At 35.4% G+C, this 17,844-nt stretch overlaps 2 protein-coding genes across 2 annotated transcripts in view; one reads left to right on the top strand and one right to left on the bottom strand.

Annotated features, from left to right (window-relative positions):
* CCDC146 (coiled-coil domain containing 146) overlaps positions 1 to 17,844 on the top strand; it is a 76,242-nt gene that overhangs the window by 12,508 nt on the left and 45,890 nt on the right. The window lies entirely within an intron of this gene.
* On the bottom strand, positions 6,933 to 13,431 carry FGL2 (fibrinogen like 2). Its single transcript, XM_075024767.1, has 2 exons — positions 12,684 to 13,431; positions 6,933 to 9,911 (listed from the first exon to the last, which is right to left on the bottom strand). The coding sequence occupies exons 1-2, from the start codon at positions 13,429 to 13,431 to the stop codon at positions 9,205 to 9,207; spliced, it is 1,455 nt and encodes a 484-aa protein (XP_074880868.1). The 3' UTR covers positions 6,933 to 9,204.

Raw genomic sequence — 17,844 nt, 5'->3', positions numbered from 1 at the left:
TTAAAAGGAACTATGACTCATTTGTTCTTACCATAATTTTTAACAGTTCGTGCTTGTGCTTTACGGGTCACTTCGGCTTTTCATCACTTATTCACATTTCGTCTCTTCCACTGACGTGTTTGTTTTCCTTTCTTGAACTTTATGCATAATTCAGAGATAAATATATGACTTTGGTCACCATAGAGGTTGTTGCATTGACACTGGCTTCAGCTTCTTGGAATAGCTTCAGAATTTTTCCACAGAAGCAGAATTGTATTATATTATCTCTGGTTTACTGGCTAGTCATTTATGCCTGCATAGCAGCAAATACTTATCAGAAGGGACACCTTTTGATATTATAAGATTTATTTGAGGACAAATATGTCCCTTCTAGCAGTAAACCTTCCAGTCAAGCCAGTCTTGTTTCTCTCATGTAAACAATGGATAGCCAAACATATAAATAGCAAGAAGTCAAACGTGCACACACTCTTTCCTTCATTTTTAATAACACATAGTAACATTGTTTAGCCTTGTGGGTTAGGTAAAAATATTAAAAACTGGACAGAGGTTTGAACAAAAGCCACTGAGTTCATCATGACTTGCTTCTTTTCACCAAGTGTTTTTGTTTATTACCAAGTTGACATCAGCGTAACTCAGTACTTCCACTGCTGTTGGTTAGAGAACTGTCATACATTCACAAAATGAACTTTCCACTTCTTTTAGCCTTTGTTGTTAAGTCCTTGAAATAAAGACCTTTGTTCTAACACTTCTAATTAAATTTCTTGACTTGTGAATCTTTCCTCATACCCTGTTTTCTTCTAGCGTACACCATTAGAAATAAATCAATCTGCGTCATGTTAATAACTTTCACGGAAAACTACGTAGTCTACTACCTATGTGATGAAATAAATATATTACTTGGATAAATGCTACATTCAGATGCAATAAATTATGCTGTTTTGATCTTGAATTTAGTGCATTATAGACCAGGTATATGGATGTGGTAGGTTGACCCTGGCTGGGTGCCAGGTGCCCACCAAAGCCTCTCTATCACTCCCCCTCCTCAACTGGACAGGGGAGAAAATATATAACAAAAGGCTCGTGCGTCGAGATAAGGGCAGTTTAATAAAGCGAAAGCAGAGGAAAACAGATGATGTTATTCTCTACTTCCCATTGGCAGGCGATGTCTGGCCACTTCCCAGAAAGCAGGGCTTCAGCACTCGTAGTGGTTGCTCCGGAAGACAAACGTAAAATAATGTATACCCTCCCTTCCATCTTCCTTTACTTAGCTTTTATAGCTGAGCTAATGTCATATGCTATGGAATATCCATTTGGTCAGTTTGGGTCAACTGTCCTGGCTATGTCCCCTCCCAAGATCTTGCCCAGCCCCAGCGTGCTGTTGGGCAGGGTGGGGGGGAATGTTGGAGAGACAGCCTTGATGTTGTGCAAGCACTGCTCAGCAGTAGCCAAAACACTGGTGTGTTATCAACACCTTTCTAGCTACCAATACAGAGCACAGCACTACAGGGCTGCTATGGGGAAAAATAACTCCATCTCAGCCAGACCCAATACAATTTGACTCTTAAAAGGCAGCAAAAAATGTATTGAATTTTATGTCATGTACATTGTCTATATTTCAAGCGCTATTAGTTTCATAAAATGAATATTTACTAGTAACTAGCTTCAGCAAAATGGTCTGAATTTATACTCATTCTTTGCATGCAGATTTATGGGGGTTTTTTGCAACAGATGGTAATATAATACATTTTAGCTCTCCCTTTATCCATGTATCAACCTCGTTACAACACTACTATTACTGCTAAAGCAGCACAGGACATACTGAAATTGCCATTTGAATAGAAAAAGCAACAGACCATGACATGAAACTGGATTAAATGCTCAAAATTACAAGATGAGGCAGAATGAAAATAAAAAAGACCAATTAACAAATTGCCTTCTGCCCAGTCTCATAATTTTTGTCCCAGTAATTTTTGCCCTTCCCTGCACTGTATAGTAGCATTTTTTCCCTCTGGACACTCAAGTTGTTCTTTCCTTTCCTCCACCCGATCCAGGCTTTTCCATTTTAATGGGAGCATAAATAAATAAAACATTAGTTGTCATAATGATGCTGTTGATGTTTAGTTCGTAATCTGTTATAGTCTTCAAAGCCTTTTCTGTTGCTTAATTTTTGTTTTGTTACCCAAATCACAATTAATGCCAGACATAAAAAAGACACCTACTCTATACATCTTTCTGATTTGATAGTGAATCATTGACAGCTACACTCAGAACAGTTTTCCATTCACTTTATCTTTGCAAAATTTTGAAGATTTAATAAAGTTGATGAATTGCTCACAAAATCTACTGGTTCATCTTTTTGATTCAAGAGACTATCCAAAAACTAGGATTCTTCAGGTTCTTTCAGTTAGAAGGAGAAATCAGTCATGGAGCCTAGTATCTTTTAATTCTGCTTAGTTAATTCTGTTTATTTATAAATCAGGTACAAGCTCTTCTTTTTCTGGGGAAAAAAAAAAAAGAAAATCAAATGGTGGGAAGGTAGCTTCTCCCAGTTTGAGGTCTTTTTCAGTTAGTATTATATTAGCAGTTCTTTTTAGGCTTTACTCAAGAGTGATGTCTCTGAGCTTTTCTGTGCTGTACTTTTTCTTCCTTTTGTTTGTATGTTCTTGCATTAGAAAGATAGTTTTTAGTTCACTCAAATGTATACACCTGTTTTTAAAACAATACCAAAAAAAGGATTCTGCAACATTTATCTTGCATGTCTTTGTAGTGGATGCTATGAGGGAGCTGTTAATTCTGTAAAATAGAGTACTTGTGAATGAAAAGTGCTTTATTATTTCCCAGATTCACTGAGCGAGTACCTTGTTTGGAAGGTACGACAGTAATCCATTTCTGCTAATGCACATCATCCATTTATGTGCTAAACCTAAACCTGCAGCAGAATAAACTCCTTTGGGAGGTTTCTCTGATTGGTCTAATGCAGACTGTTCCACTCTGTATCCTATAAAGATAAAATGGACTGTGCCTCCTATCTGATACCATCACCAAATCTTTCATTTGCACTGCTTTTTTTTTGATGGAAATTGTCACTATCGTGCTATGTTTCTTTTTGCTGGTGTCCAAGCATCCTATTGCTACCATCTATCAGGAAGCAGAAAGAACCTTTCATGAATATTTTTCATGACTGTTTTGAAACTTGGAGTCTTTCTGAGGTTAATGAACTTATTACCCCTGACCACCAAAAGTGGTTGAACTGCTAATAAAGATGTTAACCAAAATCCTAGTTCTACTGCAATCACAGGGCAAAATCTCCATATTTACCAAAAAATGAACAGTATAGTGACAGTGACTTCTCAAGCAAATTTCGCTTCTGGTGACCTGATGCTGACTCACGTGGATCTGCTAGCTGGAAGAGCTTTAAAGTCATGGAATGATGCATATGTTCGGTGTTTGAATGTGGTTTAAGGGGGGAAAGGTACTTTTCATTTTTATCTTTTTTCTCATCTGTGCTGCAAGAAAGAAGAGAAAGTCACATAAAGGTTGGCTACAGCTTTTAAATATAAATACTAAGAATCAGTATTTCATATATTTCTTCAATGGCATTTTGACATCTAACAATGCCACTCTAGAAAATATAGACTTTTCCAATTTCTTTTGTTAACAAGCTGTTTTTTAAGTCTCTCCTAACTTAGGTTAAATGGTAGGTGTAAACAACTTTCCTTTTTTTTTTAAAAAAAAAGTTGATACATCTTTAAATGAAAAATTTCCTAGGAAAACTAGCTTGGTAGTCTAAGATAGAATTTTTATTTTTTTTATACAAGCACCAATTTAATTTCTGTTCACCTACACATACTGTAGTGTGCTTTCTACTCTTATAAAGTATGATCATCAGTATATTTTTGCATGGTAACCATAGCAGTGGATAATTTATTTCAGTACTCTCCAAACATGTATGTGCTCTATCAAAGACATAAAAATCTTAACACAGCTGTTGAATGCAAGCAACATTTTCAAACTTAAGCTGATCCTGGCACACTCCACATTACATGCTTCAAAGGCTCCTGGCACAAAAAAAAAGCTGTATAAATGTGTTGGCACAGACAGCAAAGACAGATGTTGCCTCCGCCTCCACCCATAGGAATCTGACTGCTAATTAAATAAACCTTTTTTTAGCTTTGTTGATATGGTTGGTTGGGGAGCCAGCTAGGGATGATAATGTGTCTGTAAGCTAGAGTTGGGGGGGTTTTGCAACAGCTTTCAGCAAGCAAGCAATAGTTTGCGCAGTGAATGTTAAACTGATCAGTTGTTGCAATAGGTAAGTTGATTGTTCCAGTTGGTGGTAACTCCTATAAAAAACCGTAGAGGAGTGGGGTGAATTTACACATGCCTTTAAATAGCAGGATTGGGATCAGAGCCAGCGTAATATGCTTTTTCTATTGAGAGTTTCTTTTTACCGCTTGCAGGTGACATTGTGAGGAAACAAGGCCGGGAAGCTGTTGCATGTGTTCATATTATCACAAAGCAGGTGGTATTTCTTTTCATTTCTGAAAAGCATGTTTGAAAGCATGTATGATGTGTTGTTTCTTCTATGCTGTTATAAAGTCCAGTGCAGATTTCATGCCACACAGAGGAAACACAGCTCCCTAAAGCTGCAAGACTAGGAGAAGGAATAACCTTTAACTGCAGCATCTTCTTGCATTTTGGCCTTTTGTCAACAATTTCTGAGACTCGTGAGACTTAAAAAGACAAGCATATTGCTGTCTTATATTCCAAAGCGATCTCTGTCTTCCCCTTTTCTCAGCCAAAATGTGTATCTGAGATCTGATAATCCAAAACAGGGTGATCTTGTACTAAAATTGTGAGTCTACCTGGCCTTGGCTTATGATGTTTATGTAAGCAGAACTGCGTGGTGAGGAAGCCAGAGCAATGTTAACCAAACATACATTCGATAAAAATGTCCAGTGGTGGAGAATCATCTGTGATAGGGATTAGGTTATTTTAAATGTTAAAAATGTGATTTCAGGTTTACTTACTCTAAAAACCTGTGTCCAAATACTCCTCAATGAACACAGCCTTAAAGATTTGCCTGAGAAAGAATTGTTATCCTTGGGTTTAGAGGTTGGGCTGCAGAGCTAAGCAGAGGGGCTTTTGTACTCTGTCTGAAGAAAGAAATGAGAACAACTGTTTCTCGAAGCGGATCCTACTTCTCCATAAAAATCATTGACTCCATGTAATTGCTTAAAAATAAGTGTGTAAAACTTACTTATTTTCTACTGTGTAATTCTAAATGTTGGTGTACTATTTCAGGGAAGTGTAATATTAATTAGACTTACAGTTTGTTTAGATTATATGAACATAATTAGGTAATTGGAGATATTTTTTCCAGTTATTGATTATTTTCCAAAAGGATTCTTCTTTTACTGAGATCAGAAAAATTTGATGAACAAGGACTTAAAAACCAATATTGATTCATATCCTGTTCTCATGACTTGTGCAAGGGTTGAATTTAACGTATCATCTTAAGACACTGTTTTCTGTTTCTGGTTACCCTTGAGGATGATGGCCAAATTCACTTCTGGCAGAAGTATTATAACTCCATAAAGTTTCATTAAAGCTGTGAATGAAAGAGATCAGTTTAGTAAGTGGAATGTTTGCGTTTAGCAGCGCCTGTGGATGGTATTTATCAGCCATTTTTCTTTGAAACTTATGTCAATGTCTTCAGACCCATATATACGATATTATTTTTCTCTTATCTCCTGAAAAAAAGAACACAGAACACTTTTATAAAAATATATTTAAAATCTCTTTCTTGGTAGGTCAGTATCTAGTTTTTATGTCACCTTTTTTCTCTATGAAAACTAAAGTCACATCCTTCCTGTTTTGATTTTTCTATTACATGTAAGTCATAGAAGCTAAGTAAATTTGGCAGGGTTTTTTTTTTGTTTGATTTTGGTTTAAGTTGTAAACACAGTGTCCTAGGTATGGATTGAGAACCATGTTAATTTCCTTTGAAAATAATCACATAAATGCAAGTTTATCTTCCACCAAATTGTCAAACTACCTGTTCTTCATAACTCACTCTCTGAGTTTGACTGTAGTGTTTCCCAAAAAACACCATTAAGGAAACAGATATTTGCATAAAAAGGGGAAGAAAAAAAAAATCACTGCTTTCAGACCTTCTTTGAATTTCTTCTCTCTTTTTTTTTTTCTGCTTTTTTTTGTTTAAGCAATGCATATAAAGCCAAGACATTACAGTCTGCTTGGCTGATCACATTGAACAGATGGGTTTGCGACTTTATTTTTTGGAAACAACCCATAGGAATTTTGCTAGCAAACTTGCTGTTAGTAATCTTCTTCACTAAAATTCACAATTTACATATTAGCAAGATCAAAACCACAAGTGTTTTCGTATGATAATCAGTGTTTCATAGAAGTTTTCTGTAAATTGAAAGACATGTTTTGCACTATTAAGCCCTAAGTGGAGACCCTTTTGTTTGTATAAAAAATTGTATGCTTTAATTTAGGGTGTTATTTCTATTCACATGCTTTGATGAAACTTGCATATGATCTGAGAGGTTGTGTGTAATACAAAAACCAGATGAGTTTGCTTCTTCTCTTTCATGTTAAAGATACAGGTTGTATAAACTGTTGATTGGGCAATTACTTTTTTCTCTTCCAAAATAGTTTCAAAAAGACATCTGAGATTTCAGTCTTTGGTATTATCTAGCATAGATAATAATCTGAAGTGTCATAAAATGGATCTCTTAAAAGCTATCATTACTAGCAATTATTCTTCTGGCATGTCACATAGTAGTCTTTGTTGGTCATCTGAAGTTATCTGTGTTTTCTTATTGCTTCATTTTTTACAGAAAATTAATTTTAAAAAATTATGATAATTTTTTTGATAGTTCCCACAAACACCTATGACAGTAGTACAGCTTTAACAGTATGACTTAATTTTATTACATTAAGGAAAAACAAAAATGATACTTGCAACAAGTAGACGGAGTTACACTTTGTAAGACTAGTACACATTGATGGGAGATACAGCTACAACAGTTCCAGGCAGGTAATATTCAGATTTGTGTAACAACATTACACTTCCTTTTTCTTTTTTTTTTTTTTTTTGGCCTTTTTTTTTTTAAAAAAAAGACTTCAGACAAGGCTTTCTAGGTCATATTAGTCACATTTGCTTATTCTATTAAAATTTCTGTGTTTTACAAAGTTTCCTTTGAACAGGATAAAAAAGAACATTTTCTCTTCTAACAGCTTAGCAGGAAAAAGACATTTTCAAGTAGAAGCTTGTAGATACTGTAAGTCCTACTTAGCTAGTTACCAGATAATGAATAGGAGCAAACTGTGCATTTCATGCAAAATGATTAAATATAATCATATGCAATTAGATATTTGCTCTTCTAACCAATACTTCATAAGTTGTTTTTTTTAGACAATTCTTTTTTATCCCAAAATAAATATTCTATAGCTTCAAAACATGTTCTCAAGCAAAGATTATACATCTTGCAATTAAAATTTTCCATTACTCTTTAAAATTGAAATATAATAAACCAAATCACACTTCACACTGAAATATCCTTCAAAGTATTTACTTCCTTAAAATATATATATTAATATTTTACAATTTAGCAATTGCCACTGTCGTTTGCATAACTTGTAACCATAATAGTTCTTATCCTCTCAAAAAACAGTAAATGTCATATTTGTAAAGTATTAGGTCAGGTGTATACTTTTTCTTTGGTATGTCTCTTTTAACCAAAAAGCCTATGCCAGCAAAGACCACACTTTAACTGGTAAAGAAATACAGTCTTAGTATAGTACCTGCATCTCAAGATTGGCATAGGCAATATAGCAAAATAGCCTCTTGCTAAGCTAAATTGCATCTCTGCTCAGAATGTTAGTCACTGTAATTATAGAGACATGTCCTTTCTAGGGTAGGCGATAGATAAGTGTAGTCAAATTTGTGCTCGCAATCTACAACATGAGCTTTAATAATAGTATCTCTAATTTGCACGTCCTGAATTATTTGAAAATTTGTTTCATTTGTTATATTTTAAAAGAAAAAAAGTCTTTCACATATTTTCTTTTCTATTTATAATTGCCAGGGGGTTGTTCATGTTTCTGTGGCTACAAAAGAGGTACTCAGAAAATGGGGAGAACACAATCTTTTCATATCTTTCTTATAATTTTAAGGTCTAATGGTACCTAAAGTGAGAAGTACTTAAATGAGAGCTTGAATGTTGTAACATTTGGCTTACCTAAAAGATTCAGGAGAAAGCAAAATGGCACTGGAAACTCTTTTTGTATGTATTTAGAGGCATTAATGCAAAGACATGGATTCTTCTTGATGTGTCTTCTTCCTACCTGTCTACCTGCCTATATAAATGTGCAATAAGCTAATAATGGCTTCTTTCTCCCACAAATGACAAATAGGACCTTGAGCTTGAACGGAGGAACCAAAATGAGCAAGAAACGTTGTCTTTCATTACATGCTCTCTCCATTATTTCCACTTGCTTTTATTCAATCCTTTCACCCACTTCTTTGAATAATCTTTGATAACGGGGATAAGATTTGAGGAATCATCTTCAGTTTCTAAGTTTTTTCAAGGCTTTTTTGGGGTCTTTGGCCAAACCATGTGTCCCTCTGTTTCCTAGTCCTTTAAAAATAATAATTTGTAGTACTTTTCCTAATTTATATTGATATTGCCATGGTATACCTTTGAAGTTGTGATGGATAGATGTTACAAAAAGTCAGGCTGTTTCAAAGAGACTAATTTTCATTCTAAGTGTTGACAAATTTATATGTTATCAGTTATACCCCTGAGTTATTTTCAGGTTAAAATGTAGGTGTCCATTCAGACACAATTTGTGGAAGACCTTTTAAAAGTTTTAAATCATAAAATCTGGTATATCACAGCCAGTAGAAGCACCAAAAGCAATGTTTAGAATATTTACATAGCAATACCAAGACTTAACCTTTGCTAAGTTTTAGCAATAACTATTCAGAGCCATTCATGCTGTTTTTAATACGTTATATGGGTCAAACCATCTCTAAAAATTTCTGTGGAAGTATGCTGTTTTGTCTAGAGCTATTTTATGCCAAACATAACTGAATACTTGAATTCTGAATATAGTACTGAGTATGATTTTGAGTGCAATCCAATGCAAACTAGTTAAGAGAAAGGTGTAGAATTACTGCACAAAACTTTTGGGTCTGATCATGATTTTTACTGATTTAAAGGATTGCCTATATCCACTGGGAATGTCATCAGAAATACCATGCCATGTACCCCAGAAAATGCCATTGCGAACACCTTTGTATTTCTTGTGGTAGTACTTGCCATTGAGGTTGGCAGACAAGCATGCATCAAACCACCAGCCAGAGCTGTAGTACGCTCCACAGTTTCCTGAAGGATACCTATCGTTGTCCTTGTCTGGAGTTGTAAAGAACTTTTGATCGTGGTTGTAATGCCTGCTGTAGTGAAGGGCATCTCCTGCTGTGCCGCTATAGCCATGAACACTTAGACGGTACTTCAGATGTTCGTTGGCCACATAGAAGTGTTCATATTTCGCGTACTCTCTGATACCGTTGAAATCTTCAAGTTCAATTCTCAGTTGCATTTCCTGGCTCTTTGTCAGGAGGTGAATTTTGTCATTCCCCAGCCAAAACTCCCTGCTGAGGTTTCCAAAGCCATTTTTGTAGTCGTTCCAGGTTCTGTTAAAGTTAGTGCTACCATCCTGACGCCGTTGCAGCAGTGTCCAGCCACCTCCATGTGTTTGCATGTCACAGTAAACTTCAAAGCTACCATTTCTGGGGTCAGGGCTAATCCTGTAGATTCCATTACTCCTTCTGCCTGCTGAGTAATGATCAGCACAGTCTCTCTGCATTATTTGTATAACTGGTGGAAGAACAGATAGTGTTAGAATAAACGTAATTTCAATTTAAAAATAAACAAAATTTTTACCCAGACTGATGTGGCATATGGAACTTGGATTGGGGAGACTTCTACATAGGAAATAGTGTTACAGCAGTTTCAGTTCTAGGGAGAAACAGTTTTTTTCCATCAGGTTTACTCTATAATAGATGCCACCTAGGATGTCTGCATCAGATATCTGTCCAAAAATCCCATTTAAATGACTTTTTGTATCAAAACTGCCTAATATGGGGCAATTTTGATTGTCTGCTTTCCCTTTTCTCCTTTTCTCTACTCTTCTCCTTATCCTTTCATTACTTCCTGTAAATTCAGCCTGATTTCTTCAGTCCATATTTCTAATGCTTTTTGGTTACACACTTGCTGCTTTTTGTATTTAAATGTATACCATCACACTATGTCTATAATTTAAATCTTCATCTGGCAGTATGTCAGAAGAAAAGATTTGTCCATATGGGAATGACTTTAACCTGGCTATTGTTCAACTGACATAATTTGATACAGAACATAACATCATTAGGAATGTTTCATGTGTTCATGTTGACTGTACTTTAGGAAACAGGAAAAAAAGTAATAAAATTGTCTCATCTATTGTACTAATACTGTGATTCCTAGAAAGATGAAGCTAGATAAGTGACCGTGCTTTCCTGTGTATGTGACATTGCTGGCTTTACAGTATGGAAAAGTTTTAGCAGCTACCATTAACACAGCTTTTTCACACTGACAGGTACCGTATTTTATTCAGAAGAAAAATACCCCCAGATTTTTCCTGCAGAGTGAAAATCTATTTTTGATGCACAGTGTCATGCAGTAATGACATTGTGTTCAACAGCATGGTATTATAATTCCATGTTCTTAAGTAAGTGATACTGAGAGCTCTTAGAGTTTCCAAGTTAAGAGTCAAAACCATAATGTTCATTCCTATTGCAGATTTGAATTTATGGGCATGTTGATTTGCAGGCTTGAATTGCATATTTTTGCTAGAAAATTTAAACAATTAAACTACTTCTTGAAAGGGAGGAGTGTCCTCAGGCTGCAGCAGGTAATGACTCAGGACTCCTTGTTTGCCAGTACAGAAAACTGGACATCTATGAAAGCACAAAGTATAGGAATCAAAGGCTTAAAAGCCAAATCTACAGTAGATTCTCATTTATTTCACTGAACTTTGTGTAAGGTCTTTCGTGGACTAAGCTTCAGAGCAGATATTGACAGAGAATATTCATTTCAGATAAAATCCTTTTATAAACCAATTCAACTCCTATCTAAATAAAGTTTTTCTGTTACTTTCAGTGGATGCAGGATTAGCTCCGGTATAGGAAAAAGTTGTAGCTGTTATCCTTGCTAGTTTTCATAATGTATATATTGCTGCTACAAACACTTTTAGCATCAGTTACTGTAAAATATAAGGAATATCTACATGATCATATGCTATGAACAGTACCCAACATTTCAGTAAGTGTGAGAAATATCTAAAATGAATTTAGTCTGTTATGAAGTACTGTACTTGAATTTGATTCATTGCCCATTATTAATATACCAAATATCAGTCATTCTTTTTGTGAATGTTTTACATCTGAATTAATTGATTTATACTGATTTTTATCTGATTTAAGCTGATTGTTGATATAGTAAAAGCATTACTTTTATTATTATTCATTTGCTCTTTTCTCACTTTCAAGAATTTCAGTTGTACATACACTGTACCATCTGCAGATCCTTCAGTTTTCAATATGGGCAGACAGAAGAACGGTTTTATTTTAAACTTGAATGCTAAGCAACAGGGACTTAAAAACTGTAATGCAGCCTAATCTTTCTCTGCTTTATCTCTAGAGAGCCCTATCTTCATATGTATGACATCTAAGTGGTAGAATACTGACAATCTAGTGAATATTTCTTGTTTTCAAAGATTCTTCTATGTGATATAAAAGCTTTATGACTTTAAAAAAAAACCACTGAATCTTCCCTTAATAACAGTCAACATTAGAAAGAAGTTATTAGTTCTATTTCTTTATTTTAATTAGGAAAATTAAAAACTAAAAGAAAAAAGTGTTTGTCAGTGATAGCACCTGTTTTCTGGTTTATATTGCTTATATATTACATTCATATTAAGGGTATTAAAATGATGGTACCTATGTTACCCACTTGAGAAGTACTGTTAATAAGCTTTTTTAGCTGAGCCTTTCAGATATCTGCTGTGATGATAGAAAATTTATTTTATTATCCATCTGTTAAAAACTAAAGATTTTACTAGATTCACTTGATGTTTAATAATGTCTTGCAGACCTTTTCAGAATAGGTGCAGTTTCACATTTGAAAAAAACCCATGCAGTTTTCTAACGCACACCCAGAGAAAATTTACCCCTTCTCATCCAAGGAGAAAGTATATGTAGTTCACTGATGTTTAATATCCTTGATGAAGGGTAATACAGTGTAAAATAAAGTTAATTTTTCACATTTACTAATTGAATTGCAAAAAAAAAGTCCTTTGAAAATTCGTGTTTTAAATCCCATAATAAAGTCCAGTTCTAGGAGGAACCGAACACCTGCAGCTCTCAGTAACCCTCTAGTGGCAGCTGAAATCTTTTACAGGAGTATAAATAAACACTAAAAGAGCAAACACTTAACTTGTGAAGTTAATAACACAGCTGTTTGGTTAAAATATATTTAAAATTGTTTACCTAATATTTGTAAAACGCACAGAAAGCTTATACAGGCAGTAAGAATTAACAGGTTACATACCAGGGCTTGGTTGCATTGCTGGACACTTAGAAGAACATTTGCTATCAAGGCTGTTCACAACAAACGTCAAATTAGCAACTTTGCTGTCAACATAATGTTCTACATTGTTCATATTTATGAGGCTCATCTTCTCTAAACGACCCTGCAGTGTCTGAATCTGGCTCTTGGCATTTTTTAGGCTGGTTGCCATTCTGTTAACTTTGCTTTGCAGTTCCTTTACTCTGTTATCTTGGATTTTGCTGTTTTCTGCTGGAGTTTCTGCATTAGGTAGCAGGAATTCATTACTACGATCTCTTTCTTGGTTGTCATCTGCCTGCAGCTTGCAATCTTGGCAGCATTTCTTCAGCTTGTTTACTGCTTCTTTAAGGGTCTGTACTTCTTTGAGAGTCTTCTCAAGCAGTCTGAATTCTTTGGGTAACTGGATGGTCATTGGAGGCAGATCTATCTGATATGGACAATCCTCTCTTTCATCACATTTCCGATTAGTTTTGAGCTTTACAGGACAAGTCTCAGTAACTTTTCCTTCTTTGGCATCCTCTCCATCTTCTAAAACAACTGCAAAGACATTTGTTAAAGCAAGGAGAGCTGTCTTCAGCAAGACTAAGTAAATGAGCAGCTTCATCTTCACAGAGAAACTAGCAGTATGAGGAAGTATGCAAAAGTGGAACAACTTTATAAGGGCAGCTTGAAGCCTGTGAGTTATCAGACTGCCTACAGTGTTCTCAGAAATGGGTGGGAGTGCTTGCATCACGAGTGTTTAATAGCAGAGCAAAGTAGGTAGTGCTTGCAAGAGTAGCACGTTTCAGTGAGTATTCCTGACTCAGAGCTAGTGTATGTAAGCAAAATGATGAAATGCATGTGTGCTGATCACTTATGCAGTTTAATTTCATTCCTTGTTGTACATGGACTTTCTCTTTTGGGGAAAAAAATCAGTTAGCTCTGTGTTATAACAGTCTTCTAACATCTGTTTCTTAACACTTGAGTGTTCTAAAACTGCTTTTCAAAACCATACTATAGTTTTACCACAGCAGGTGGAAAAGGTGAAAAACTGCCCCTTCCCCAGTTTGAGGTTTATTACAGCAATAGTTTCACTGACACTCAGTCCCCTTCTTCCTAAAATTCTTTTTTAACTGGATAGATGTATTCATGAAAATGATTTAAATCCCAAAGCATGTTGAAACACACATATAGTTTTGGTTCCAAACATTTTTCAGGATAGAGACACAAACTAAAGAGGATGAGCAGCACTTTCTTCTTCCTATTTTGCCTAGCACTGCTTAGAATAGTTATCTGGAATATTCATGATTTGCATGGCACATCACTGTTAAAATTTACATTTATCTGATCCTGAGTACTTTTTATTGAACGTTTCTGAGAGAAGGGAAGGCAACTTAAGACATACCCCTACCCCCACCCCACCCCCAGCTTTGATGCCTGGGATCCTAGCTGTTGGATTGATTGTCCAGAAAACCCAAAGCAAATCCTGGTGTTCTGAATAATGCCCCGAATTCTAAATCTAAAGCAAGGCAGAGAGCTAGGGAAGGAGCTCCCGTGGGCCCATCAGATTGGGGTATTCTTTTCTGTATTCCTAATTTTCGGTTCCTGCTTTTCTTTTTATTGTGCCTTGTATGAGCTTTAGGAGTTAACCATGTACTTTGCATGACTAATCACACCAAATGGAATACTTCAGCTCAAGGTGATGATTGCCATGTACTTCCTCATTTTTATTCTACAGTCACCTTTGCCATTCTTTTACTTCCTCATTTTTATTCTACAGCCACCTCTGTGATTCTCACGTCATGCCCATGCAGTTTTAATGATCTATGTCATTTTCCTTGTGCCCCAAAGCAAGGCTACATGGACATGTTTTGTGCATTCATCACTCAGTGAAGAGCCAAATAACTTACATGGGTAAAGGGTTTTTACACCAGTTCTTGTTTATTCAGTCCAGTACGAACAATTTATTTCCCTAAACCCTATTTGAAATTATTCATGATACAGATTAAACATTAAACAGGCATTAGGCACACACATACTCCCTAAGTTCATGATCTCTGGAATGTTACTAGCTTTTGTAGAGACCACAGGCTATATTTATGGTACAGGAGGGAGGCTTGATAACTACTTGTCTAACCTGCTACAGTTCCTTCAGATTCCTGCATAGCACAATGGTCTGGACACTTTCTTGGGAAATGGATTTTGAATCTACCTTTCCCATATTCTAAATTGACATCCCAGAACCTGCCATGGTGCTCTTAGCTATGTGGCAAAACTGTGTCTCTCTCCCTTTCAGATCATGATAATTCCCCAGCAATGAGGTGAAAGACCCCCCTCCAGACTGCAACTTGGGTGTAAGATATTGACATCACTTTGATTTTGTTAAATATGCATCAAAACTGAAATGTTTGTAACAGATGAAATGTATGATTTTAATTTGTGAGTAAAATTTTAAATTTTTTCATATGATTACTAGGATCCTAATTTTTTTCTATCAGTCTAAAATCAGGTATTTATAGAGCCTTTCTCTCCTGTATGGCTGCTACTGGCAAATTGAGGAAAGCTATATCAGCATCTTTTGAAGGGCTTTAGAAATATAATAGAATTCATAAATCCTTGTTATTTGGGAAGCCACATTCCTCCCACACTGTTGTTTGTTTGGTTTACAATGAACTCTGCTATCTTCTGTGGGACTTTGAACTGGACAAACTATTCGGTATCTGTAAAATTAATAATAATAATCTTTGGTAGACTGCATCTTATGAATTGCCTTGAAATGTTTAAATGCACATCAAATATTGTTATAATTTCTGACAGTTGTGCTGCATTGAAAGCCTAAAATATCATTAGAACTTAGTAACTTCAAGAAGGGCAGAAGTTTCTAGTAATGCTGAATGTCAAATAAAAAAGTTCAGACAGTAATGTGAGGTATCTGAGCTTTTCAAACATCTTTGTCCTGAGACACTCATTCCTTGGTCTCTTATATACCTTCACTTTGGGATATTTACTTCCTCCTTTGGACAAGATTTCTATAATCTTGAGATGCTCTGCTAGCCTCCTATTTTTGTTAGTCTGATGTTCTGCTGCTGGGCTATCAGCAGTCTGTTTGGAGCCCAAAAGACTCATTTCCCTATCAGATATCTGTATGCTTCTCCTACCTGGAAAAGTCATGTAATTGAGGACTGGTCTTTCTTCCTCTTCTGTCAGGGAATGTCCATTCCCAACAATTTGTCAGGCTCTCTTCTTCCCTCAGGAACTCAAAGTAGTATGCCAGAGCCTTTTTTGTGTTTTGTGCCTCTTATCTTCCGTGGGATAAATGAAGCAAACTTTCCAAACTGAGTTTTTCACAAGTCTTTGCCCCGAGAAAGGGCACTGAGCAATCTTAAACTGTAAGATGCTGATGCAGCTTAACTAATGGCAGATATATTGGACTGGTTCAAAACTGAGAACTGCAGTTTGTTTATAAACAAAGTTCCTTCCCAGATGGGGCTTTTCTAGATCCCTAGAGTGTTCTGTATAATACTTAAAACTTTAAAGTGGTTAAGCAATCACAAAAGCCAAAAGCCAATCTTTTTCAACTGTGAAAGGATCTAACTGAATAATAGCTGACGACCACAAGTGAGAATTTTCTAGCAAGGTCTTTTGGTTGGTTAAAGGTCGTTTTCTTGTAGCTTTTCATCTCTTTTAGTCTTCTTTTTAGGAATCTATTTTTCCTCCTGTGGACTGAAGAGATAACTTATAGACATATCTTCCTAAAGATAAAGGAAATAACTGAGAGCTCATGATATTCTTAAGTTGTACTGAAGATTTTAATTCTGTTCCCAGAACTACCCAGTGGTTGCAAGGTTAAAGAAGTAATATATTTTTGTTTAACAGACTTGTCTGAGGACTGTTTATTCAAAGTTTATCAAAAGCAGCATGAACTATTTCCCATGATTTTTTAGAGCAAGGTTTTTTTCTGGCAGATAATGGAATGTAGGTCAAATAGAAAACAACAAAGTTAAAACTGTAGGCAGTTTTTCATTTAACTAGTGACTATGGCAATTTAAAACATGACAGCTTGCCATCTGTTTGATTTCTGGCATTGTGCTGGGAGTTAACATCTCCTCCAGAAGAGCTGCTGCGAAACATCCAGGTTTGTATAAGCAGTTCAAATGATAGGTATGAAAAAACCTGAAGCACATCTGGGCTCATTCATATAAACCATTTTGGTGGCAGAGGTGGGGTGTGTTAAGATTTAGCTGCTGCAGTAACATTTTTGATGTCTTTTGTAGACTTCAGTGATTCTGTGATATGTTTTGGTTGAGAAAGAGGATGAAAAGTAATTAGATTAATTTTCAGTTTTTCCCACAATGTGGAATATATACCAAAACTCCACTTTGTGAAATAATGATATGCTATATTTAAAAAGTGCGTGCTATCTTCTTATTCATTATATTCATGGTTTTCTTGGAATTGGAAAGAGGACAAAATAATTTGTGAAGCACTTTGTGAAACACAAAAAATCACTTTGTTAAATTATTTACATTATTTTAGCTTCCAAATAGAAATGGCTTAGAAAGGTGATTTTTTTTTCCTGTAAAAATAGCATTTTTTAAGGGAAAACAGATTTACATATTAATGTGATTTTATACAAATGTACTTGTTACTTTGTTATAATTTTGCTCATCACAAACATCAGGAGAGCAATGCCTGACTGCATTTGTGCAACCAATAGCCTCATGGTTTCAGGTGTTGTTGTTTATCACATAAATTAAATGTTGAGAAAACTCAATGACAAATCTTTTTCTACTTGAAGGCTAATAACTTTTCCTGGAGACTTCCTATACTTATCCTAAAAAAATCTACTGCTTTTCAGTATGTATGTAGTTACAGATGAGAGGGGTTCCACCTGACTTTTTAACACTAATGACAGCATTAATTTGAAAATCATACTGCATTTTTCTTTACCTTCTACCATCATAACTTTTCTCTGGAATAATGACTTAAACACGGCATATTCCCTAAATATCCGCAGTATAGCTATTCATGTCTGTACTTTAAATGTTTCCCAATCTACAAAATGGAATGCAGAATTGCATTGAAATACTGATAACTACAATTTATGGTGTGACTAAGTATTTACAGTCTTAAATTAGTGATTTTTATCTTCTTGTTTTAAAAT

The sequence above is a fragment of the Buteo buteo genome, chromosome 4, assembly GCF_964188355.1.
Source record: "Buteo buteo chromosome 4, bButBut1.hap1.1, whole genome shotgun sequence".
In the NCBI taxonomy this organism is placed as follows: Eukaryota; Metazoa; Chordata; class Aves; order Accipitriformes; family Accipitridae; genus Buteo; species Buteo buteo.
This window is presented reverse-complemented; position numbering and strand designations above follow the sequence as displayed.

What these genes read in the sequence shown, in the direction of transcription:
- FGL2 (XM_075024767.1), bottom strand. Translation starts at nt 13,431, where the DNA reads ATGCAAGCACTCCCACCCATTTCTGAGAACACTGTAGGCAGTCTGATA. An exon ending in AGCAATGCAACCAAGCCCTG is followed by an intron (nt 9,912 to 12,683) that starts GTATGTAACCTG and finishes TTCTTCCACCAG; the next exon opens with TTATACAAATAATGCAGAGA.